Genomic DNA, 25395 nt, shown 5'->3' on the forward strand with positions numbered 1-25395 from the left:
TTATTTTAGTCTGTTCATATGTTCTCGTGGACCGTCCAGTGTTTTTCTTTTCCGGTGTGAACCCAATTTCCCGCTTTTGTGGGGATCGAACCGAACTGGATTGATGAGAAAGGAATAGCAGAAACATAGGCCATCGGTCTAACTACCGGTGGCGGTGTTTTCCCTTTTTATTTACGAGACCTCTGATATAAGCTTAAATGGCGACTGACGAATGCTCAGAATGTGTGACTGTGATATTATTAATACAATGGGGCACCGATATCAGTATACTTTTACTTGAACAAAACGGAGCAATAATATTGGTCTTAATAAATATGATGTTTGTTAATGGGGAAATGCAAATTTTAAATCAACGCTACCCAATGGCAGTACCCATCCCACCAGTAGTAGGTAGAAGTAAAACTGTCTGTCTGTATCCCTCAACGTTGGTCAATGACAGTTCTCTTTTCGTTGGCACTCCCGCCACCCCCCGTCCAGGTCCAGCTTTCGGGCCACGTCCACTACGGCGTCTGCATGTGGAGTGGTGACTCTGGACACACTGGACCAGTATCTTAAGTCACATATTTCAATATTTCGATCGCAAAAAAAAAAATCAGTGAGACTAGGGAGGCTGGGAGCCTAGCACTTGGCATTCGCTTGTTTACTTAACCAAAAATAATATAATTTAATGTAACGTACGCCTAGTCTTTCAAAAAATCGAAGTTCAAACCAAACTTTTATTATGAGCCGAAAAACCAAAGGAGAGGAGCAATTGTTTCTGTTGGGATAAGGTGGACTGTCAATACCTTGGAAAAAAAACAATTGACATTGCCCCAGTGTTACCAAACTTAAACTAAGGGCTCCAAATCAGGTTGCACGACGTCAAGTATTTCAATTACATCAGGTTCAGGTTAGGGTTTGGGTCATTTTAACTTTAACAAATTCCCAACATAAGTTTTTTAATCCCCCCTCCGCCCCAAACCCAAACAAAAATAACTAGATATCTGGAATTTTGACTAATGCCAAACGAAGTATTTTATTTAATCCTTAATAATGGTGTGTGTTATGAAAGAATAAAGAATAACAAGCGTAATATGGATGATCGTTGTAGAACCTTTTTTTTTACCACCAAGAAAAGTTTGAATCGGTTCCAAGTTATCTCGCTACGCAGAACATTAAAAGCAAGGCCAGCTATTAGACTTGGACGTTCCAGAGATTACAATGACCAAATTGGTTTAATTCTTTAACTTTAGAGTAGTGCTATCACATTGGTTAAATCTAGATTCTCAGAAGAGTACCACCGGAAGGTCAACCAGACAATATGCATCCTAGCTGGTCAACCACTTGCTTCTCTAACAATACACTCAAGTAAAATTTAAAATTTCAACGACATTAAACATTACAGATGGCAAGATCTTAGCCCTGTGACTCATTTTAAGTGTACACGAAACAATCAGTTCACGAAGATTCCAGGCTTCAAGGTCAAGGTTAAGTGCCTCGGTGCCTGCATGATCAACCAACAAAATCAATGCAGTAGACCCATATCAGCAAGGGGGGTGTTTGGCAATGTAAATGGTTTTGCTTTTGAAAACAAAGATGCCAATAACCCAGTAGTTGAGACGGTCCCAAATATGATAGACATACCAACATGAAGAACGAAACATCATCATTTAGGTGAAAACTGAAAACCACTGTCCCACATTTCATCTATGCTGTAGCTTCCACGGAAAGCAGATCATAATTAAGAATAAGTTAAAATTTAGGTTAGTCATGAATCATTACCATAGTACCATGTGATATAAAATGATTCCACCATAGCCATGGTAACCCATTTCAAATTTCTGTTGTCAAACACCATAGTAGTTGCAAAACTGTTTCGATGATGTATTTTTCAAATAAGTATCCTCCAAATTAACTCAGGGGAACATGGCCATTCCCAACTAGAAAAAACCTGTTAAATAAATAGCTAGATTGGGAAAGGGCTTAATGACACAAAACATGGAAACTGGTTCTATACAACTACTCTCAAGCATGACAATAGAAAAAGAATGTTCCAATCCCGATCTAATTTGCTGTGCTTTTACTCAGTTATCCCAGAAGCCGCATTTTCCACATCAATTTCACCCATCCCTGTATCTTCCTCTTCTTCACTGTCTTCGTCACCACTAACCTCCTCATTGTCATGTCGTAGTTTAGCCATGTGCTCAGCAAGTAGTTTATCATCCCGCTCGCTCACCTACACCAATGCACCATACAATAAGAAACAACAAAAAAAATAAACCATGAAAATTCTTTATATGTTCTCAAACTGTGGTAATCTACATATAAAATACATTTCAAGCACCCCCCCCTCCCACCAACACAAAAAACACAACATGCATATATACGCCTGATGCACAGAGAATAATATCTAAAGATTTAAAGTGTAAACAACGACACTCACAGCTCTAGGTGCTTCCTTCACTGCAAGTTTCCCCTTGTGGCGGTCTATTTCATCAGTGCAAGCTTTGATTGCATTATTGAGAATTGATATTCCTTGTTCCTGCCCAACAAAAATACAAATGGCGTTAAGTAAACAGTGATAGTCATGTTTATAAAGAAATTCAGTTGTGCTAGAAACAAAGCATTTACATATAACTAAGGGGGGAAATGATTAGTTCTACCCGTCATGCAAGGTTTGCATTTTGAAGGATTGTGTTGAAATAAAATTTTAACTTGACTTCGTTAAACAGATTTTTTTGATAAATGCTAAACAGATTTCTAAATTGGTCTTAAATTCTAATGATCTGATTCTTCTCCAAGGATGGGATTATGTAATAAGTATGCATCTGGTTGTGTGCTATCACATCCAACTTAAAAAACAGGTGACCCAGTGAACATAAAAGGTCCACAAGCCAAACAGTAATAATGAGCATTTATTTAGAAGGCCCATCTAATAATGGGACAACTTAACAAATATGTATATGAAAAGTTTATTTGTTCTCTAAATTTATGTCCTCATCCTCTCTCAATCTTAGAGGAACATGAATCCAGAATTTTCATTAGAAAATTTCAGTAATTGCATATGGTTAGTTTATTTTGTTCATTTCACCTCCAAGTCAGAATCAGAGGGTGGTCTTATCAGCCTTTTGCAGAGATGTAATTAAGAGGACCATCTATTAGATACCCCAAATGAACATTACCCAAAACAATAAAAGCTGAATTGTTAATTAAGTAAATCATGTTGTATGAGAATTTCTTCAAAAAATTTCCATCAACAACTTGCTTAACAGCTTTTTATTAGTAGCCTGCCTAGCAGAATTTGCATACAGGATCATATGGAAGATCAGGCAAGGGTGCACTCAAGTGAAGTATTACAAACAGAAAGCACTAAAAATATCCCATAAAGAAAGAAGTGGCACAAAAACAAACTGGATAACAAGCATCTTAAATCTTCAAAGTGCTCAAGTAAATGAGATCAATGGCTCTTCATCTGAGATATCAAAGGGGATTACCCAATTTTTGGTCCCAGCTATCTAGGGTCTTGGGAGGGGTAGAGTAGATACAGTCCTAACAGACCTAATCTTTGGCATTTTTTGGACAAAGCGGCCACTCCACGCTCAAACCCGTATTCTCACGCTTGACCCATTCAGGATCCTACTCATAACAGTGAACATAGCTTCCATTCTCTATTGTAATTGCTCTTGTACAGCAGCAAGCTGTACCTGTTCAGCAGTCAGCCCTTGAAAGTTCTGTTATGGGCCCGGGCGTAGGATCTCGTCACGGGGCGGTTTGTGGGGAAAACTCCTTGCCCTTCGCCTTGCGAGTTGACCCTATGGTGGCGAACTGAGGAGTGATTTGTTCAAGAGATCACCTAACTCTCCTTGCTCTCTTTCTTGACTGAAATTTCGATACCTTTATTGAATAAAATCAGCTCCTTAAATAGGAGGTTACAAGAGGGTTTCCTTCTTGTATTCGGCTAAGGTAGTCCCTCTCTTATCGCAACTTAAACTTCTATCGAAACTCAAACTCCTACTTCTAAGGGGAACACAAAAATAGGGGATAAGGGAAGGTACAGCTGGCGTTGGCGAGCAGGGCTGCTGTAGTCGGATAAGTGTGGGCCCACCCGGATGAGCTGTCGTGTGGGCCCCGCTCTACCGCTGGCGTGTGCGTCTCACCTTGCTGCTGCTGTGAGGTGCGTGCTGCTGCCGTGTGGTGTGTGCCGCGGCTGTGTGGTGCGTGCTGCTGCCGTGCGGTGCGTGCTGCTGCCGGGCGGTGCGTGCCGCTAGGCGTGTGGCGGGCAGACTGTACCGCCGCGCGCTGCCGGGCGGTGCGTGCAGCCTGTGCCGCTAGGCGCGCTGCTGCCTGTGGTTGCGGCGCAGCGTGTTGCCGGGTATCGTGTCCATAACATTACACCCCTCCTGGACAACCAGCTTGTCCTCAAGCTCGAGGTCGGGGTAGGCGTTGTGCAGGTCGGTCCAGGGAATCCAAGTGGCCTCCGCTGATGGTAGTCCGTCCCAGTCTACTAGAACCTCGAAAGTGCCCTGATTGATGCGTGACCGGACAAGAGCTCTAGGTTGGAGGATGGGTCTGTTGTCCTTGAGAGGGGGTAGAGGAGGCACTTGCGTGGGGGGAGTCCCTGTAAAAGGCTTTAGTAGGGACACATGGAAGACGTCATGAATTTTGATGTGCTCTGGCAGTTCAAGTTGATAGGCAACCTTCCCGATCTGTCGAAGAACCTTGAAGGGCCCGTAAAACCTTGGGGTCAGCTTTTGGGGGCCCCGTCGCCTAAGGGAGAGCTGTCGGTAGGGCTGGAGCTTTAGCCAAACGAATTGTCCTGGCTGGAAGGTGACCTCGCGGCGGTGCTGATCGTAGGCTATCTTCATGCGTGCCTGTGCCTGCTGTAAACGTAAGGAGACTTCAGCCAGTAGGGCATCGCGGTCTTGGAGGTTGCGGTCTACTTCTTCCAACCGTGTTGAACCTGGTTCGTAGGAGAGAAGACGAGGGGGGTCTCGCCCATACACCACGCGGAAGGGAGTCATGCCAAGGGACGAGTGGTAGGATGTGTTATAGCAGTATTCGGCCCAAGGAAGGCAGTCCACCCAGCGTCATGGTTGGTCCCCTACGAAGCAACGGAGGTACATTTCTATGGTGCGATTGACAACCTCTGTTTGCCCGTCCGTCTGTGGATGATAGGCGGAGGAAAAGGCTAGGGTCGTGCCCTGCAATCTGAATAGCTCCTTCCAGAAGGTGCTGGTGAAAACTGCATCCCTGTCACTGACGATGGACTCGGGCAGCCCATGTAGGCGGAAGATGTGTGTGAAAAAGGCGTGGGCCACAGAAACTGCACTGTAGGGGTGGGACAATGGAATGAAATGAGCATATTTGGAGAAGCGGTCCACCACTACGAATAAGATGGATTTCCCACCGACTTTAGGCAAGCCTTCAACGAAGTCCATAAAGATATCGGCCCAGATCTGCGTTGGGAGAGAAAGAGGCTGCAGGAGACCTGTTGGGTGTAAGTTCTCCCACTTTTGTTGCTGACATACGGAGCAGTTCTGGATGAAATCTCTAACCGAGCCTCGCATACCATGCCAATGAAAATCTGCACGGACATGGTGTAACGTCTTCTGAACCCCTTCATGGGTGGCATTGTGGATGCTAGCGAGGATAGCTGGAATCAAGGGACAATCTGCTGGGAGATATACCCTTCCTTTGTACAGCACAAGTCCCTCGTGGACGGTCCAGTTTGGTTTGGTCGTGCTAGACTGCAATTCTTGCACCAGGTCTCTCCATGTTGGTGATTGGGGCAACACGCTCCTTAGGTCCTCCAGTAGGGTCACGCGGGCCTGGGAGACCGCGCAAAGGTGTGTCGTGTCCTCTTCACGCATGGACAGCGCATCAGCGGCCCGGTTAGAGGCTCCCGCCTTGTGGTCTACGGGGAAGTCAAACCCTAGCAGTTTGCTTGCCCAGTGCTATTGGGGTGGGGTAGTAAGCCGCAGCTCTAGAAGGTATTTGAGGTTGTAGTGATCTGTCTTGACAACGAAGGGCTGCCCCACAAATACGGCCTCCAGTTCTGGACAGCCTTGGCCAGCCCGATCAATTCGCGCTCGTAGGCCGGTAGCTTGAGGTGCCGATCTGCTAGTTTGCGACTGAAGAAGGCTATGGGGTGCTCTTGCTGTTGCAGTACTGCGCCGATGCCTATGCCAGACGCATCACACTCCACCGTAAATTCTTGGTCAAAGTTTGGTAGTTGCAGCACGGGGGTAGTGGAGAGTGCGTCCCTTAGGTTTGTGAAGGCGGTGTTAGCTGCTTCATCCCATTGAAATGCATTCTTCTTCAACATCTTGGTTAATGAGGCCGCCAGAAGTCCATAGTCCCTTACAAACTTGCGGTAGTATCTTGTGAGCCCCAAGAACCCGCGGAGAGCCCTAATGGTCTGAGGCTTGGGCCACTCCCGAATGGCTTGAATCTTGGAATTATCTACCGAGACTCCTTCCCTGCTGACTATATGGCCTAGGCAAAGGACCTGCGGCTCTCCAAAAGAGCACTTGGTTCGTTTTAGGAAGAGCTTGTGCTGTCGGAGCAGCTCCAGAACTGTCCTTAGGTGACAAACGTGCTCCACCCACGAAGTACTGTAAATTAAGATGTCGAAAAATACTAGGACGAACCTACAAAGGTGGGGCCGAAATACCTCATTCATCAGGGCCTGGAATGTAGATGGGGCATTGGTGAGACCAAAAGGCATGACCAGGAATTCAAAGTGGTTGTGATGCGTTCGGAAGGCTGTTTTCTCCACATCTTTAGGATCCATTCGGACCTGGAAGTAACCTGACCTGAGATCCAGCTTAGAAAAGTACTAAGACCCGTGGAGCTCATCTAGCAATTCGTCTACCACCGGGATCGGGAACTTGTCCTTGACGGTTCTACTGTTGAGCTCCCTGTAGTCCACACAAATCTCCAGGTGTCGTCTTGCTTTAGAACCAACAAGACTGGTGAAGAGAATGGAGAGCGGTTGGGGCGTATGATTCCCTGTTCCAGCATCTCTGTACACTGCCTCTCTATCTCGTCCTTCTGTAGGTGCGGGTAGCGGTACGGCCTCACGACAACGGGACATGCCCCTGGTATTAAGGGAATCCGATGGTCACACGACCGACCAGGTGGAAGGCCCTTCGGCTCTAAGAACACATCTGAAAAATCGGCAAGAAGCCTCTCCATCTCTGTAGTGTGCAAGGCGCCGCCATGGAGAGTATGCACCTATGGTTTTCTTGCTCTCATCTTGGTCCCTTTCCAGGTGACCCGTTTCCCATGTAAGTCAAATGTCATGGTCAGGGCACTGAAATCCCATAGGATAGGGCCGAGGGTGATGAGCCACTTAATTCCCAATACTATGTCGAACTCGTCTAGGGTCAGTACAAATAGATATGCGAGGAATGGTTCAGAATCCACCTGGATTTGGACGCTTCAGCAGATCCCTGGACTGTGAACTCTCTCCCCATTTGCTACAGCCACCTGGAGCCACGGTCTGTCTTCCATTGGTAGCTTCAGTTGGAGCGCAGCCTGCTTGCTGATGAAGTTGTGGGTGCTTCCTGAGTCAACCAGAATCCGTACCTGTTTTCCTGCCACCTGGGCCTGCAGCTGCATGGTTTGGGAGTTTTGGACTCCAGTGATGGCATGGAGGGAGATCTCGGGTTCTAGTGCCGCCTGTTCCTCTTCTTCCTCCTCCAGCTCGTCTACCAGAAGGCTGAATAACCGTTTGCAACGGTGGCCGGCTGAGTACAGCTCGTCACAGTTGAAGCATTGGCCCTTGGCTCGGTGCTCTGCCATCTCGGCCCTGGATAAGCGTCTGATGGGAGGTGTTGTCGTGCTGCTACCCATGTTAGTTGCAGATCGTGTAGTGCTATTGGTGAAAGGGTGTTGTTCCCTGTTAGCGGCCATCGAAGGCCCTCCTACGGTAGACCTTGGGTTCGCCCAAGTCGTTGCGGGACGCCCCATGCTGGACGGCCCCCAGCTGATCTGCAGCTTCCGCTCGAAGGCTCGGGCCAGATTCATTGTTGTGACCAAGTTGGGTGGGCTCTGCATCTCCACATCAACTCTCAGAGGTTCAGATAGGCCGGTTGTGAACATATCCACCTGCTAGTCTGGCCGAACTGAAGAGGCTCTGGCGAGAAGGGTCTGAAACTGCCGCTGATACTCCGTGACGGTCCCGGTCTGCTTGAGGTTAATGAGATCCCCCAAGGGGTTGCTCGTTAATGGGGGCCCGAACCGGAGGAGGCAATATGACTTGAACTGGCCCCAACTAAGGCATGGTTCTTCCTGCTCCACTCGGTAGAACCAGAGCTGTGCTTCATCGGTCAAGTGGAATGTTGCCAGGCTGACCTTGTCCTTCTCTTCTGTTCGCTGATTGCGGAAGAATTGCTCACAGCGGTACAGCCATCCAAGTGGGTCACCGCTGCCGCTGTATGAGGGGAACTCTAGACGACTGTATTTGGGTATGATTGCTGTTGTCGGTGTGCCGTTCTGTCGCTTACCGGAGCCCTCTGTCCGATCTGGGCGGCGGTTGTGGTTAGTGGCTGCCCCTTCAGGGCTCCCTTCCCTGGTGGAGAAGTATAACTCCAATAGACGCCGAAGTTCCCTAACATCCTCTTTAACTTCTCTTACCTCCGCGTGATTTTCCACGAGACGGTGTTCCAGCTCGTGAACCTTGGACGATAGCTGCTCCATGTCGCCCATGACGCTTGGCTTTGATACCAAAATGTTATGGGCCCGGGCGTAGGATCTCGTCACGGGGCGGTTTGTGGGGAAAACTCCTTGCCTTCCCTTGCCCTTCGCCTTGCGAGTTGACCCTATGGTGGCGGACTAAGGGGTGATTTGTTCAAGAGATCACCTAACTCACCTTGCTCTCTTTCTTGACTGAAATTTCGATACCTTTATTGAATAAAATCAGCTCCTTAAATAGGTTACAAGAGGGTTTCCTTCTTGTATTCGGCTAAGGTAGTCCCTCTCTTATCGCAACTTAAACTTCTATCGAAACTCGAACTCCTACTTCTAAGGGGAACACAAAAATAGGGGATAAGGGAAAGGTACAGCTGGCGTTGGCGAGCAGGGCTGTTGTGGCCGGATAAGTGTGGGCCCGCCCGGATGAGCTGTCGTGTGGGCCCCGCTCTACCGCTGGTGCGTGCGTCTCACCTTGCTGTTGCTGTGAAGTGCATGCTGCACCCGTGTGGTGTGTGTCGCTGCCGTGTGGTGCGTGCTGTTGTCGAGTGTTGCTGTCGTGCGGTGCGTGCTGCTGCCAGGCGGTGTGACAGACTGTACCGCGGTGCGCTGCCAGGCGGTGCATGCAGCCTGTGCCGCGGCGCGCTGCCGGGCGGTGCGTGCCGCTAGGCACGCTGCTGCATGTGGTTGCGGCGCAGCGTGTTGCCGGGTGTCGTGTCCATAACAAGTTCAGATTCAATCTGATCCATGTGTGCCTCCTCCCCCAAACCTTGCTTTAATACCACTTTGGTACGTACAGGAGTGATATGTGACTCTGGTACAATTAAGCGATGTGTATCCTTAGGGGAACAGGGTTCCCCCAAATGCCTTTCAACCCTGAATCTTCTCCACTTGACCTTGAGAGGGACTTATAGAAGCATTTGACTGAGAACAGACCATTACTAGATTGTTGAACCATCACCAACTCTAAAGGAAACAAGGTTAAGAAAAGCGGACTAGAAACACATAATCCCTTTTCATACACTTACCCCATAAGATGTCTTCACTTCTTTAGATCCTACCCGAAACCAATAACTCCATATTTGCAAGCCACCACCCGCTTCTTCAAAGCGCCTCACTCTCCAACCCAAATCTCCATAACCATTTTCCTAAGAGGGCTTTATTGAATATCTTCAATTTTCTTATCCCCAAGCCGCCATCTTTTTTTTTCAGTGCACATTTTATCACACTTAACTAAGTAGAATTTCTTCTCAATCCCTTTAACTCCCCATAAGAACTCCTTTTACAAATTTTCAATTGAATTTATCACAATGTAGAGAGCCTTCAAAAAAGTGAGAGGTAATAAACCGGGAGAGTGGAAAGCACACTCTTAATAAGAGTAATCCTTCCACCAAGAGAAAGATACATTCCCTTCCAACCTGCCCGTTTTGTATCAATGCTTTCGGGAACCGATTGCCAAGTAAATGAGACCGAAGCTTTTGCCCCTATAGGGAGACCCAAAATAAGTAAAAGGAAACTCCCTCACCAAACAACTCAAAGCTGAAGCACAGCCCTCCAATAAAGCATCAGGGATATCACCCATCCCAATCATCACGCTCTTCTTCAAATTGATCTTTTGACCTGCCAATATTTCATAAAACCTGAGGTCCATTGGCGCACCCAAAAATACCAATGTGTCATCCACAAATTGAAGATGAGTGATAGAGGTTCCAGGTCCTCCTGCTCTAAACCCTTCCAGCATCCCAACTTATGCTCCTTTAGAAAATAAGTACTTAGGATTTTTTCTACCAAGACAAACAACAATGGTGATAGCGGATCTCCCCGTCGCAAGCCCCTATGTGCTTGGAAAAAAAGGTGTGGATATCCCACTGACAAGAACTAAAAAGGAAACCAAAAAAATATGCACAAATATCCAACTTTTCCACCTCTCCCCAAAACCCATCCTAACCAAGAAATCCTCCAAAAACCCCAATTCACATGATCATAAGCCTTCTCAATATCAAGCTTGCAAACTAAACCTGGATGATCGCTTCTCAGCCTTGATTCAACACATTCACTTGCAATCATCACCCCCATCAAAAATTTGCATGCCTTCCACAAAAGCCATCTAGATTGAGCCTACAAAATCATGTAAGACCGATCTTCTAGAGAGAACTTTGGCTACTATGTTGTATGGGGTTGAAATTAAGCTGATTGGTCTAAAACCTTTGATTCTAGAGGCCCCTTCCACATTCAGAATTAGAGATATGAAAGTTTCATTGGCACTTCTCTCAATAATTTTCTCCTTCCAAAATCCATTGAACATCCTCAAAACATCCTCTTTTAGCACATGTCAACAATTTTTGTAGAATGATATATTAAGCCCATCAAGACCTGGAGCCTTGTCACCTTTCATAGTATTAACTGCCTCCCAAATTTCCTTTCCATCAAACTCCCTTTCCAACCAATCCCTTAGGCCCTCCCCAATCCTTTCCGGTTCTACATCACCCAAGAAAACATTTCTGCTTGGATTAGCCTTATATAGATTGATATAGAATCTTCCAATTTCCTCCATCACTTCTTGTGTATCATCAATGATTCTGGACTCCTCTTCCAACCTAGAAATGAAGTTATTTCTCCTATTGCCCCTTTTTTGTGCAAGTTGTAATAGACATACCCCATGGACTCTTAAACATGTCTTCAAAAGGATTGCAAAGGATATAAATGCTGAATTCAAGAGGGTGAGGAGTGCAAACGGGTTAGCTGATTCCCCTAATAAGCAAGGGAATAAAAAGCAGCAACTTTTTTGGGCTTCATTGTGAACTACCCTTGGATATTTTGAGACAGCATTATGGTTGTCAAGTTGTACTAACATATATAATTAATTTAATAAAATTACCTTTTTTCTGATAAAAAAAATGAGATAAGATCACAAAACATGGCTCTTTTGGACTCCATACATGTAACACAACCCAACTAGCAAACTTGCTCTAATTTACTAATATGGCTTGGAACAACATAGATAAACTATACAAGTAAGATCATCAGGAGGGCACTGCCACTAAAATCACTTCAGGACAGGGAAAAAAAAGAAATTGATAGCAAAAAATTAGGGTCCATTTGGTTTGCAGTTGGAACCGGAATCAAAATCCCTTGGAATCGGAATCAGAATGGTCTATTCCCATAGTCTGTTTGGTTCGGACAGGAATCAGAATCTGGATTGGAATGACTTGAATGGGATTTCATTCCCAAGGTAGGGGGAGGAAATGGTCATTCCCTCAAATGGGGAATGTCATTCCAGATTTCCAGCAGGAATGGGAATGGTATTCCGATTCCGCCCAACCAAACAGTTGGAATTGGAATGATCCATTCTGATTCCGATTCCAGACCCCCTAGTCCCATAGCCAAACCCTTAATCAAGAAAAGGAATTTATCTTCATACTTACCAAAACAAAAAAATTTATCTTCGTCTGACACCATCGTGCACAAGGTGATGCAAATTAGTCATGCTTAATTCAAAAATGACTGAATGATCCACCCAACAAAAATGTCAAACATTGGGATTGTTGACTTAAATCAAGATGCTAAAATAATCAAGTTGTCTTACAGTCAATTTTTTTCTTTATTTTGATAAATAACTTGATTATATTGGCATCGGAATATATTCTTGTCAGCCTTAGGTTGTTCTGTATCTACCTTTATTCTAACTTCCTTCAAATGAAGAATCTGGTTTCTACCAGTAACAATTAACAACTTTATTGATATATGCAAGAAAATCCATATACATCTATAATGTGTCAAGCACCACTTGTTAGCAGATTGCTACCTTCAGCTACCCACCACTAGTATTTTCTGTCTGCTTGAGAGGTTAAACTCAATAAATACAAGTTCTTTTCACCCCCATTTTGCCTGTCCATTTACAACTATTGGCTGAACATGGTGTCCATTTTAGCTGCAATGCCAATTTATTGATCTCCTTTAAGGTATGTCTGTACTTCCATAGTTCCATGCCCTGTATACTTCCCCTTTATCCAGCCTATGATCATGTGTGAGTCCCCTTTAATTAATTTATCTCTTTAGTGTAGGGATTTTGCCATCCTTGACCCTTGAAGCGCCGTCTCACAATTCTGTCCAAAACTCCAAATAGAACTCCAAAACCAACAGCTCCATACTTGATAGCTAATATATTTCCTTCCAAATTCCTAAATCCTACATACTCCTCCCTACTCCAAAAGGACCTGGATTCCCTAAGTTGCATCCGTCAAAGTTTTAACTTAATAGTGTTTTGGGTCAGGAGGCTCCGTTGTATGCAAATGCCTCTAACGGAGGGGAAGGACACAACATACTGCATATTTCTGAGAATATCTTTGTGGTAAAAGGTGCAAAAACATCCATAGTCTTTACCCAACTTGCTACATAGGTTGAAATGTTCTCTGTGAACTATGATGGCCTCTTAAGTGAAGAATTTATTCTTTCCTTATTTAATATAGTAGGCTGTCCATGGTTAGGCATTTGATTTGCCAAAGGATGTTCAACATGCCAAAAAGAGCACTCATGACAGTAATGCAAGCACTAGATTTTGGGACTTGAGGGAAAAAACCAAAATAAAATAAAATTAAAAAAAAAAAAAAGTCAGTAGTTGAGCTTCTTGAAGAAAGACTTGGCTGTGAACATACCTGAAGCATCCCACACCCACAGTCCAACCACTGCCAGTTTTCTAGATTGAATATTTCACATCAGTTCCACCATTGGAATATGACCAAATAAAGCCAACTTAGCTTCAGGTCAAGATGCTTCTGCTGTTCTCTAAAATTACTTGTTATTTGTTAATTCCCTACATGTTATACGCTGAAAGAGCTATGAATGAAACAAAGTTCCAAAGTCAAGACCCATGATAAGCTGATAAGTCAAGACCCAATGAAACGAAGTTCCATTGGGCTTGGGTCAACAGCCCTTAAATTTGAGGCCAGGTGGGATCTAGCTACAGATGAACTCATCTTCTCTGTTATTAAGGTTGGGTTTGTATGCTACTGACAGAAAAAACCCAAATCCCCACCAAAATATATAAATAAACAAGTAAATAAACCCCGTGGAACTGAAGAACTCCATAGCATGGACTAAAAAGACCATTTACTCAATGTAGGTCCCAAATATCTGGGGTCTTGGGAGGGATGGACCGGAAATGGACCTAACCTTTGCATTTTTTCATACAAAGTGACCACACTCAGACTGAAACCCAGTACTCGTACTTGCCACTCAGTTTTTTTTTTTTTACATTTACACCAAGCAATGCTCCCCATAACATGGACTATCATATTAAAATTTAAAAATAAGGTGAGAAAAGCAATAAATGAGCAGATCGAAGTGATAAAATGATAACAGAATAGAATCAACCACAAAATGTAGCAAAAATGCATGAATCCGAACAAGTAATAACATAGGTCATAGTAACTTCACCGTACCAAATTAGTGCAAAACTCATAACTGACCTTGTCAAGAGTTTGAGTTGTTAGAACATAGAGTGGAGGAGCAACCAGTTTAATCTTCACTGGGCAATCAGTATTACCAGCAGCTTCAGCTTTCCTCATAGCTTCCTGCAAATTAAAAATGCTATGAGGTTACAAACAGAATTTTTCAGCCCCAAAGGCACAGTGCACAATCAGGAGTAATGATAGTGTTTCAACTTTCAACTAATGGTATTGTGGCAGCAAAGGATAGCCACGATCAAACCTTAATGTGGAGAACCCCATCAAACTGGAAACATTTCATTTCAATGTCTGCTCGAATCTTCAATGGCTGAGGGGTCATTCGCCTCCTAATGTTTTTTATCAGAGCATCTTTAACCTCATCTGACATAGCAGGCACTACCTTGGTCACCTGTAAGATAAATAAATTGCAAATTAGTTTGAAAATCAGCAATAGAGATGGTGATCAAGATCCCAGGTACAATTTCATTACCTCTTGGCCATCAGGACCAACTTCTTTAATTTCACGAGTAAGTGAATTTAGAACAGAATCAGGATCAGTAACAATTATCTTGAATGCCTGCTCAAACAAGAAGACTTGGGAAGAATAACCACAAGATCAAAAGCAAACAATTCCTTTAAAAACCAAAAATGAAAAGTTCAGGGGTATCACCTCAAAAGCATGCCCATATTTGCGGTACAGAGGCCAACCAACATGGATATACAAATCCTGCAATGTTTAAACTCCAACATTCAGCAGGTTGCACATGGGAATACATGCAACAGTTTCAAGAAACATTCTAACAAGTATTGAGTTATGCTAGCAAAAGGAATAAAAAGAAATCAAACCATTTGGAACCTGGAAAGGAAACCACATGCAAAGGAAAAGAGAGAGAGGAGCACACAAGCTCAACATATCAAGAAGCTGAGTAAGACAAGTGTGCAACCAATCAGTTAACTGTAATACACACATTCCACTAACTCTAGTGAATGGTAATCAAGGCCATGATAAGTTGTTAATACCATAAAATAAAGAGGGATGAACAAAGAGAAAATTCAAGTATTTGGAGAACATTTTCAGTTTCTTCCATTTCTCCAATCTAAAAGTAAAAAGAAAAAGGTTGTCTAAACCCACAGAATAAGAATCATCAATAACAGAACACAATAAATATAGATCAGCAACATAAGAACCTGAGTATAGTTCAAATGAAAAGATTATCACAACATTAGATTAACTCAAATAGCTCATGGATTGTTACCACAAATAGATCCAAGGGCAGCCGGTTAAGTTCCCATACTGGTACTTCATTGTGGAGAATATATATCAAGAAGCACCAAGATAAGCAGATATAATTTCGTATAGGCCCAATGATTACAACATTAAATCATATTTAGGTGTAACCAAACAACACTTCTGGGTAATAAATAAAGCCCATCAAATCATCCTGATGACTGCATCTTTTAACACTAGGTTTTTTTATTTTTGAAAAGGTAAGGAATATGATATTATTGAAGAGAAAAAGTGTATACAAGGAGTATACATAACCAAAGTGAGCACTCAGCCACCCCCTGGCAATCTTTTAATACTAATTGTAAGGACATAGACTTATAAATGGCAATAGACCCACTTAACCCAACTTGAACCCAAACCATCTCGGGTCATGAAATATTAAACCAGGCCTAGCTTTGAGTCAAGCAAGGGTGGGAAAGGGTAAACAGTTGGCCACCCATATTGAGATGGTAAGAAGATTCTAAATAAGTTCCTTTATGTAAAAAGAAAAATATATAAAGAATCTGGGTTCCCAAATTCGGGGGAACCCAGACCTGAACTCTCTCACTCTCTTCTTCTGGCCAGGTCTCGAGTTGGGATCTGCTCCTCACACCGACCTCACAGCCACATCCCACCGTGTATTGGGAACATCTCCTGATGTGCGGCTGGTACATGTACGGGAGATGTTCCCAATGTGCAGCTGGTACATGCTGTGAGGCTGGTGTGAAGAGCAGATCCAGACTCTGGGCTCTCTCCCTCACAGTTCCCTCCATTTTCCATCAGCATTCCACATCCCTCTCTCCTCCAACCACCAATTTTCTCTCCCACCAGTTCACTCCACCACCAAACCCGACTTTTGGATTGACTGACTTTGTCATGCCATAGAAAACTGAGACAACTAATACACCATAGCAGGGGAACAAGATGATTTAGCATATAGTTCACCTGCCTAATCCATGGAAGATGAAGATCAACAAGCATGACCCATGACCAGTGGACAAGCACGTCACAACCATTAGGACAGGTTCATGTTGAAATTTTACTTTCCCAAAATCCTTGCTACTTCCAACCAGTTGTAGTAACAAAGACATTGCAACTCTTTTTGCAAATGAATATGCAAATTTTATATGGATATGAATAAATGCAGCTAAATTTACAACAATAAAAAAAATATATATTCACAAGTAAGAGAGAACATCATGTGTGTGGAAGTTCTCAAATTGTTTGCAAATATTGCACATTCTGGCATCAGTTTCTGATTATACAGATAAGACCTAAACTGGGACGTTTTCATAAGGAAAAGGATATGAACTAAGACAAGATGTGAATAAACTAAGACTCTCAAGAAAATACAAAATCCTGTCAAAAACCACTTATAAATCCTAAAATAATAAAGCTCACCAAATATAGTAATTTGAATGTTTGATTTTAGGCTTGTTGGAAAGATAAGCAGATAATCCCACCAAACGGCTGATATTTTGACCTAAAAGTATGACATAAGAGAGTGACAAATTTGAGAAAGTTGGTTCTTCTATTTTGGTTGATGCCCCAAGTAATTAAGTATTTAACTTTTGAATAATTTAGGTCCTTCCATCCCATGTCGCAAAGTTCCAACTGGTCACTCTCTCAAGAGGTTTCTATAACAACAAAACTTTATAAGCCATTCAACCATATATAAAGACATTGTCGCATTGTTCAGTAATTCAGCTTGGAAGGGAGCCTTGGCATCATGTAGATAACCACGAGCCCGTATCAAAGATAGCTAAGTATGAACCATGGTTGCACATAGCAATATAGAAGAAATCTAGCACAAGCATAGCATATGCAATATCTGATAGCCAGATATAAGACAGTCACAGCAAAATGTTAGAGTTTCTGTAACGCAGTCTTTCCTTTCTGACAGACGAGATGCAGTAGCTTCATCAATTGGGGAAGAATGGATAAATGGGCCAATAGATATTTTGACAACAATTTTTTTGATGAATATATTTTGACAACAATTACAACCTAACAGTTATTATTTCTTCCATAGGGGCATTAAAAATGAAAAAACAAACCAGAAATAAGCAACCAAGTACACCACCACTAGTAAATGAGACCAAATTAGCTTGTTACTCAAAATAATTAACTGAAACAACAAACCCACATTGAGTTTCTAGTTGAATTTAACACATAGTTACTAGCTTCCCTTAGAAGTACACTTGGAAGATGAGAATTTAAAGACTTAATCAAGTACATAATCTAGCTTTTAACTCTCACATATCAAGACCCAATGGACTCACCGCCTCCCCGTTGGGGCGCATTGAGCTTTAGGATTTGAATACTCATCTTCAGAGCACCCAATAGAAATGAAAATTAATAGAAACGCATTTCATAATAGGAGAGACGGACTAAAAAATGAATTCACGTACCTCTAAATCAAGTTGCATCGTTTCTGCAACATGGCGCATGATGGAATGAACAAGTTTGCTCTTGTTATACCTCTCCTCGCAGGCCTGAATGTCTTCCTCAGAGACCCTTCTCTTGCTGAGATCGATATAACCTTTCTCCTTATCAACCCTAAGAACCATCACCGGCTCTTGTCGCCCGACCTTAATCAAACTGCTCACACTGCGAATCCGACGACGAGAGAGCTCCGAAAACAAAATCATACCCTCTATGTTATTGTACTCAAGAAGAGAAACATAAGCTCCCATGTCGGCGATATTCTTCACTTGAATCATCACCGCCATGTCAACTTCCGGGTACTTCGCCTCGTACATCCGGCACTCTAAGTTCGGCCCGTTTGTCGCCATTTTTGAGGAGCTACGCTAGGGTTTCAAGGGCTCTTGAATCTCCGGATATTTTAAGAGCAAAGGCCAAAGGGAACGAGAAACAAAGATTTAGGGTTCTTGCCTGCAAAAAAAAAAAAAAGAACTAGGGTTTTCTAATTTTCTATTCGAAGCGACGATTGGAACGGTGGAACCTTTTGCTAAGACTTAAAGACAGAGTGAAACTGTGAATCTGCAGATCCAAGCACGGGTCCGATAGCTAAAGTCTGCACATTTTTTTGGGGAGATTACACAAATCACAAATGAAACGGCTAGGGAGAGAGGCTGTTTGGTGAGTAGCATTGAGTTAAATGGTAATATTTCAAACTGTCAAACTGTCAAAAGAAACTTCAGTGAAAAAAGAACGTCGACAGCAGGATTCGAACCTGCGCAGGCAGAGCCCAACAGATTTCGAGTCTGTCTCCTTAACCACTCGGACATATCGACAACTTGATATTTTATGTTTAACTATTTTATATATATTAACATTCCTTTCCGAGTTTTTGTTGTCGGATCCACACTAACCTGCTATTTTAAATTAACGTAACCATAAATTTTAACATTTTAGATCTTATAGTAATGAAAATATATAATTTCTAGAAAAACTTTAACTAGTTAAAAACCCACATGAATTGGAATGAATGCTAATTGATTCGTTATTCTTAGGTATGATACCCTTTTGAAAAATTTTAAATGTCATTTGCAATTGTCAACACTTAGATTGTGTTTGGTTTGAAGGAAAAAGTAAGGAAAGAAAGGAAAATGTAGGGAAAAGGGTCAATAAAACCAATGGCAAGTTAACGAATGGGTGTAATAAATAATAATTATGGGTGATTGATTTGTAGTTGTTTTCGTGTTTCATTATGTTTACAAACATAAAATATTTTGCAATTGGCAAACCATAACTCCAAAACTAGCCAAATAATTCCTTTTTCATAGCTTTCTCAACTAGTAAACGTGGTTTTCTCCTATTGTAAAACATGATATGACAATCATATAGTGTGTCTCAAACACCGTTATGATGAATTGGGGAGAGAGGTTTAGTTGTTCAGGGGCTGTGGAGCTATGATAAGGTTCTATGTCAGTATTAAATACATGGAGCCTATATCTTTTTAAACAGATAAAGCATTCAGCTAATCTGAATTCCAAATTGGGATCTATTCCTCACAAATGGCACCCTCATAGCCACATTCCATCTTGTATTGGGAACATCTCTCCATGAATAATAAATACAAGTATGATAGATATTCCCAATGTGTGGCCAGAGCATGCTATGAGGTTGGTGTGAAACGCACTTTGTGAGGAGAAGATTCGGACTCCAATGTGACTATATATAATATCTCTCTTAGATGATAACCATAAATCAAAGACAAATGATGAGTCCATGCTCACATATAATGGTTCAAAAAAATGAAAATTGTTTTTTATGAGTGAAAAATAAATAAATCTGTATCTTTTGCACGTGTGGTTTAAACCAAAAATTGTCATTTTAGTGTAATGGTTCTTGAATACCACCTCAATGTTTCAATCACAAGCTATAAGAGGTGAGTTAAGAGTTGTTTGACAAAAGCTAAAGCGGCTGCACTCATTACTTTGTCTTTTTATGAATTAGTTTTGACTTTTAAGGAGGTTGTGTTGTGAACACCTAAGGTTCAATGTTCATACACCTCGATAGATCACAAGTGTGTGTATCGACACTTTGAACCTTGTACTCATATATATTTTTCAGCTTTTTCTAAAACATGCCAGGGGTGGTTTAGAGGCTATTTAACATTTTTTTGGCAGACAAAAGCAGCTTCATTGATTAAAAAACAACTTTATATAATTGTGGGTAGAAGAGTTATATACGAGAGTGACTTTACTCTTACAAGCAAAGTAAGCAAAAAGGTGGGTCATTAGATTTAACTATCTATTTACATTTACATGAATATGCGACAATGATTGAAAACTAAGCAACAGCCTTCGGATGTGAGCCTAATGCATCTATTCTATGCATGAACTTTGTCTAGTATAAATTGTGAAGAGATTAAAAAGTTTTTGACAATCAGAGTATAAGAATATTAAAAAAGACATATGGATCACTTATCAATACAATATGCTCGATAGGGGGCATATCATGTTGATACCCTTTTGGTTCGTATAGGGGTTTATAATCAAAATTGGAATAGGTTATTCCGATTCGAACCGTTTGGTTGGATGGAGTCAGAATGGCATTCTCCCATTTGAGAGAATGGCCATTATCTACCCCTCTCTTGAGAATGAAATCTAATTATTGTTGATTCCAATTCACATTCTCATTCCCGTTTGAACCAAATAGATTATGAGAATAGACAATTCCGATTCTGATTCCAAAGGAATTCAATTTCGATTCCAATTCTGACTATAAACCAAGCATACACTTAAATGCCTCATACGAGGTATGTACACTCCTCATGTGCAGCATGGAGTCCACATGAACTCAAATCAGCCCCCCACAACGTCCCACAACACATTCCCACCGTGTATTGGAAACATCTCCCGATGATGACATCATCATTTGTGGTATTATCATCAGGAGATGTTCCCAATACACGGCGGGGGTGTTCTTTGGGACATTGTGGGGGGCTGATTTGATCTCACTCCACATAGGCATGGGCGAGACTCTGAATAATCAATGAGTGGCAAGAGGGGAATTTGGTGATGAATGCAACAAAGTCGTGCATAGGAAGAGAGATGGATTTTGGTTTGAAGTTAAGAGAGGAAATCTTCATGTGGGGCCTCATTTGGAAATGGTCCCCTACTTATGTATTTTTCCTAATCTGTCTTAAATGTAAACACTTGTAGAATCTTAGGGTCTGTTTGGTTCACAATCGGAATCATAGTCGAAGTGGTCTATTCCCATAGTCTATTTGGTTCAGACAGGAATGGGAATGAGAATTAGAACCAGAAGGAATGAGATTTCATTCCCATGGGAGGGGTAGGGTGAGGGAATGGCCATTCCAATAGGAATGGGAATGGAATTCTGATTCTGCCAACGAAACAATTGGAATCGAAATAGCCCATTCTGATTCCGAATGGATAATATATATGGAGAAGTTATAAGGCCCCTATTCCTGCAAACCAAACAGGGCCTTATATGCCATGTCAATAAGAGGTGGCCAGTTATATGCCATTGGCAAATTTTATTAATTTATCGCTCAGGCTGGATTCAACTGATTTAATTTGGGAGTCCGAATCTTCTTCCCATACAAACTATGCCCACGTCTACCCACATAACATCGCAGTCACACATGGAGAACATCTCATCCTTCTACATTGTATTATGCAGGGGGAGATGTTCCAAATTCACGGGGATAGTGTGTTGTGGGTAAACGTGGGCTGAGTTCTCGTGAATAGGTGATTCGGAGTCTTAATTTGGTTCATGTTGGGTCAATTAAGCCTATTGCCTACACTATATGCCCTTGCATCATGGTTCATAGGTATGGGGTGCTTTTTCTCATTAATAAAAATATTGTTTTTCTACCAAAAGAATAAATAGAGAAGTATACATCGAGAGTTGGTCGGCCATGGTAGTTCATAGTAGCGAAGTACAATCATTTTATTTGTACGTGTTGGGAGGGATTCCGGATCTCCTACCCATGTCTACCCACAACACACTACCCCTGTGAATTGGGAACATCTCCCCCTGCATAATACTATGTAGGAGGATGAGATGTTCTCCATGTGTGGTTGCAATATTATGTGGGTAGACGTGGCCAGAGTTTGTGTGAGCAAGAGATCCAGACTCTTTGGAAGGAGGGTCCGACTTAATCCACATATTGGGTCCATTACCAAAAAATCACACTTATCTAGATCCATCAAATACAACCCTGATTTTTATACAAATTACGTAACTAGTCATTAAGCACGTGCGGCGTTGCACGTGAGATATTTTTCTTCATATTAATTACTTGACTTTTACATATAGAAATTGAAAATTAACAAAAGTAACAACATGATTCAAAATAAACTTATTTTAATAATTATTTTTATTTAACATAACAAATATATAACATTAGAAATATTCTCAAATGTTTTTGACAAAATTCTATATTTTTTATTTTTTGTGTTCTATCTTTTTTTTAAATATTTATTATTCAATTATGACATCATAATTTTCCTTGAAAAGTTGGATCATTGATCCATCACCTAGATAAGAAAATAGATTTGCTTTCATATCAGTTTTAAAATATACTTTTCATCTTCATTATAAAAATAAATTTACTTATCACACTTAATTTATGTTTGACATAATTAAAATATTATTTTTATATATTCTTTTGATTACTTATACTTTTTTATCTTTTTAAAGATATACTATTTAACTATCATATCATCAATTGATCCATTTGACCCAAACCACTATCCCACCACCCAAAAAGAAAATAGTTTGATTTATAGGCTAACATTAAATTTTGTATTACATTTCCATCATTGATAAAATTATTTCTTATGTTTAATACTTATTTTTGTTATTTTACCCAAAACTACTTATTTTTTTTCAATATATTGAATGTATAATATTAGAGATGTACCTAATATTTTATTTTTGTAAATTTGTAACATTGGATATGTGCCCAAAATTTTCTTTATTTTTTGTGATTCTTTGTATTTTCTTTTTTTTTAAATACTTATTTTTGTTTAGTATAATGAATATACAATATTAGAGATATGTTAAATTTTTATTATTTTTGTATTATATATTTTATTTTTTGTTATTTAATTATGGCATTATTTATTAACACAGTTGACCCCAAATGGTTGAATTGCTTACCCACCACCAGGTATTTATTGTTATACTATTAAAATTAATGTTGTGGATTTCATTAGTATAATTTAATGATTCAAAATATATCTTAAACATATGATTTAATGAGAGAATATATCTTAGATATGAAATTTAATGAGAGGGAATAGGAAAATAGTTTTATTTCTAATTGGTTTCAAATTTTACATCTTTTTTAAATATTGCTTATTCTGTACTTTTTTATTTTTTGTGTTCTATCTTTTTTAAATATTGCTTATTCAATTATGGCATCATGAGTATCTTTGAAAAGTTGGATCATTGACCCACCATATAGATAATAAAATAGCCTTGTTTTCAAGTCAATTTTAGATCATATGTTTCATCTACATTATATAAATATTTTTTACATATCATACTTAATTTTTATTTGACACAATTAATACATAATATTTATTTATTTTTTTTATTAATTGCATCTTTTTTTATTTTTTAAGATTTATTGTTTAATTATCATATCATCGATTAATCCATTTGACCCAAACTACCAGTCAAGGGCTGGCTCGCTGGTGTGTTAGTTGGTTTATTCAAGCGTTGACGTGGAATCAAATCCTGCAACTTGCACTTTGGAGAAAAAGGGGTAAGGAAAAGTTATTAATGATGCATAACATTGAATACCCACAAAAAAAAAGACCCAAACCACTAACCTGCCACATAAAAAGAAAAATAGTTTGATTTCTTGTTGATATTAAACTTTGTATTATATTTTCATCCTTGATAAAATTATTTCTTATGTATAATACTTATTTTTATTCAATACAATGATTGTATAATATTAGAAATGTATCAAATATTTTCATCTTTTTATAAATATATAACAACAAATAAGTGCCCCGTTTTTTTCTTTATTTTTGTGATTCTTTGTATTTTTATTTCTAAAAATTTTCTTATTTAATTATGACATCATTTCATTTTCAGGTTCATTTTAGAGTTGGCATTCCATTTTCATCATTAATAAAATTATTGATTACATATAATACTTGTTTTTGTTTAGTATATATAATATTAAAGATATACCCAATTATTTTTTTCTTTTTTGTATTTTGATATTTTATTTATTTTTAATTGATTATTTAATTATGACAATATTGGTTAACCCATTTGACCCCAAATGGTTAAATTGCTCATCCACCACCAAGAGGGAAGAAAAATGGTTTTGTCTTCAAATTACTTTTCAAAATATTTATTTTTATGCTATTAAAATTAATGTTGTGGATTTAATTAGTAGAATCTATTGATGATAAAAGTATATCTTAAATATATGATTTAATGAGAGAATATACCTTAAATATGAGATTTAATGAGTGACAATAGGAAAAATAGTTTTATTCCCATTTGGTTTTAAATTTTATAATCCATTTCCATCATTAATTAAAACATTTTGATTTATCATACTTATTATTGTTTAATATGTTGAATATATTATGTTAAAAGTGTCTCCATTTTTTTAATCTCTATATCTTTTTGCATTTTATCTATTTTTGAATTTTATTATTTAATTGTGGGAACATGGATTAACCCATTTGAGTGGAAATAGTTTAATTTCTTACCCAAATCATCCCATAAAATAATTAAACACGCCCACTGTGGGGCTCGAACCCACGACCACAAGGTTAAGAGCCTTGCGCTCTACCGACTGAGCTAGACAAGCTTTGCATTTTAATTATTTTTAGTTGCTTTTTATCTAAATTCCTTTGTCAAGCGCAAGGAATTGCTCCCCCAAATCAAACCAACCAAATAAGTGATGTATCCTCATTATATATTGGCCCAAAAACATACATTATATTTAAATCCCCACCCAAAAAATATATATAGGGATGTAACATGGACCGGCCTAATTGAGTCTATCCCGATCTAATCTGCATTTTTTTGCATTGGTTAGGCTTCCAATTGAGTTATTGGATAGTCCACTTAATATTGTACAATATACATATTTATATAATTATATTATAAACAACATATAATATATTTGATTTATTTTAAATATGTATATGATTGATCTAAGGATTCGACTATGATACCGACTGAAAAAGACATTATATTTGAAGAACTTGTGACCAATCAATCAATATCATACACATCTTAACCAAACAGATGGTATTTATGAAAATTTAGATGTGGACTTTGATTGGTCAAAGCTCTTCCTATGCATTATGCATGTTCTTTATAATATATATATGTAGTATCTCATTCCCATCTATATCTATCATCTCTCTCTATATATATGTGTGTATATATACACACACTACTTTAAAAAGTACAAATAACCCCTAGAAAATTCTAGACTTTAGTTGGACAAATTTTGCCCCTTTGTGTTAATGCTTTAAGATTTGAATTCGATGAGAAATTTGACATTTTGTTGATTGTTTTAAATGA

General features: G+C 40.0%; 1 protein-coding gene and 2 non-coding genes across 3 annotated transcripts; all 3 read right to left on the bottom strand.

The window, feature by feature from the left end:
• Window positions 1-1773: 1773 nt before the first annotated feature.
• On the bottom strand, window positions 1774-18479 carry LOC104597292 (eukaryotic translation initiation factor 2 subunit alpha homolog). Its single transcript, XM_010258753.3, has 7 exons — window positions 17799-18479; window positions 14791-14847; window positions 14611-14697; window positions 14383-14529; window positions 14142-14246; window positions 2423-2521; window positions 1774-2215 (listed from the first exon to the last, which is right to left on the bottom strand). Exons 1-7 carry the CDS (start codon window positions 18180-18182, stop codon window positions 2060-2062), a joined length of 1035 nt encoding a protein of 344 aa, XP_010257055.1. The 5' UTR covers window positions 18183-18479; the 3' UTR covers window positions 1774-2059.
• An 83-nt stretch (window positions 18480-18562) lies between these two features.
• On the bottom strand, window positions 18563-18644 carry TRNAS-CGA (transfer RNA serine (anticodon CGA)). Its single transcript has one exon. It is a non-coding gene; the product is annotated as a tRNA-Ser (tRNA).
• Window positions 18645-24597: 5953 nt separating this feature from the next.
• On the bottom strand, window positions 24598-24670 carry TRNAK-CUU (transfer RNA lysine (anticodon CUU)). Its single transcript has one exon. It is a non-coding gene; the product is annotated as a tRNA-Lys (tRNA).
• Between the last annotated feature and the right edge of the window lie 725 nt (window positions 24671-25395).

The sequence above is a fragment of the Nelumbo nucifera genome, chromosome 2 (genome assembly GCF_055504915.1).
Source record: "Nelumbo nucifera cultivar China Antique chromosome 2, China Antique-T2T, whole genome shotgun sequence".
Classification (NCBI taxonomy): Eukaryota; Viridiplantae; Streptophyta; class Magnoliopsida; order Proteales; family Nelumbonaceae; genus Nelumbo; species Nelumbo nucifera.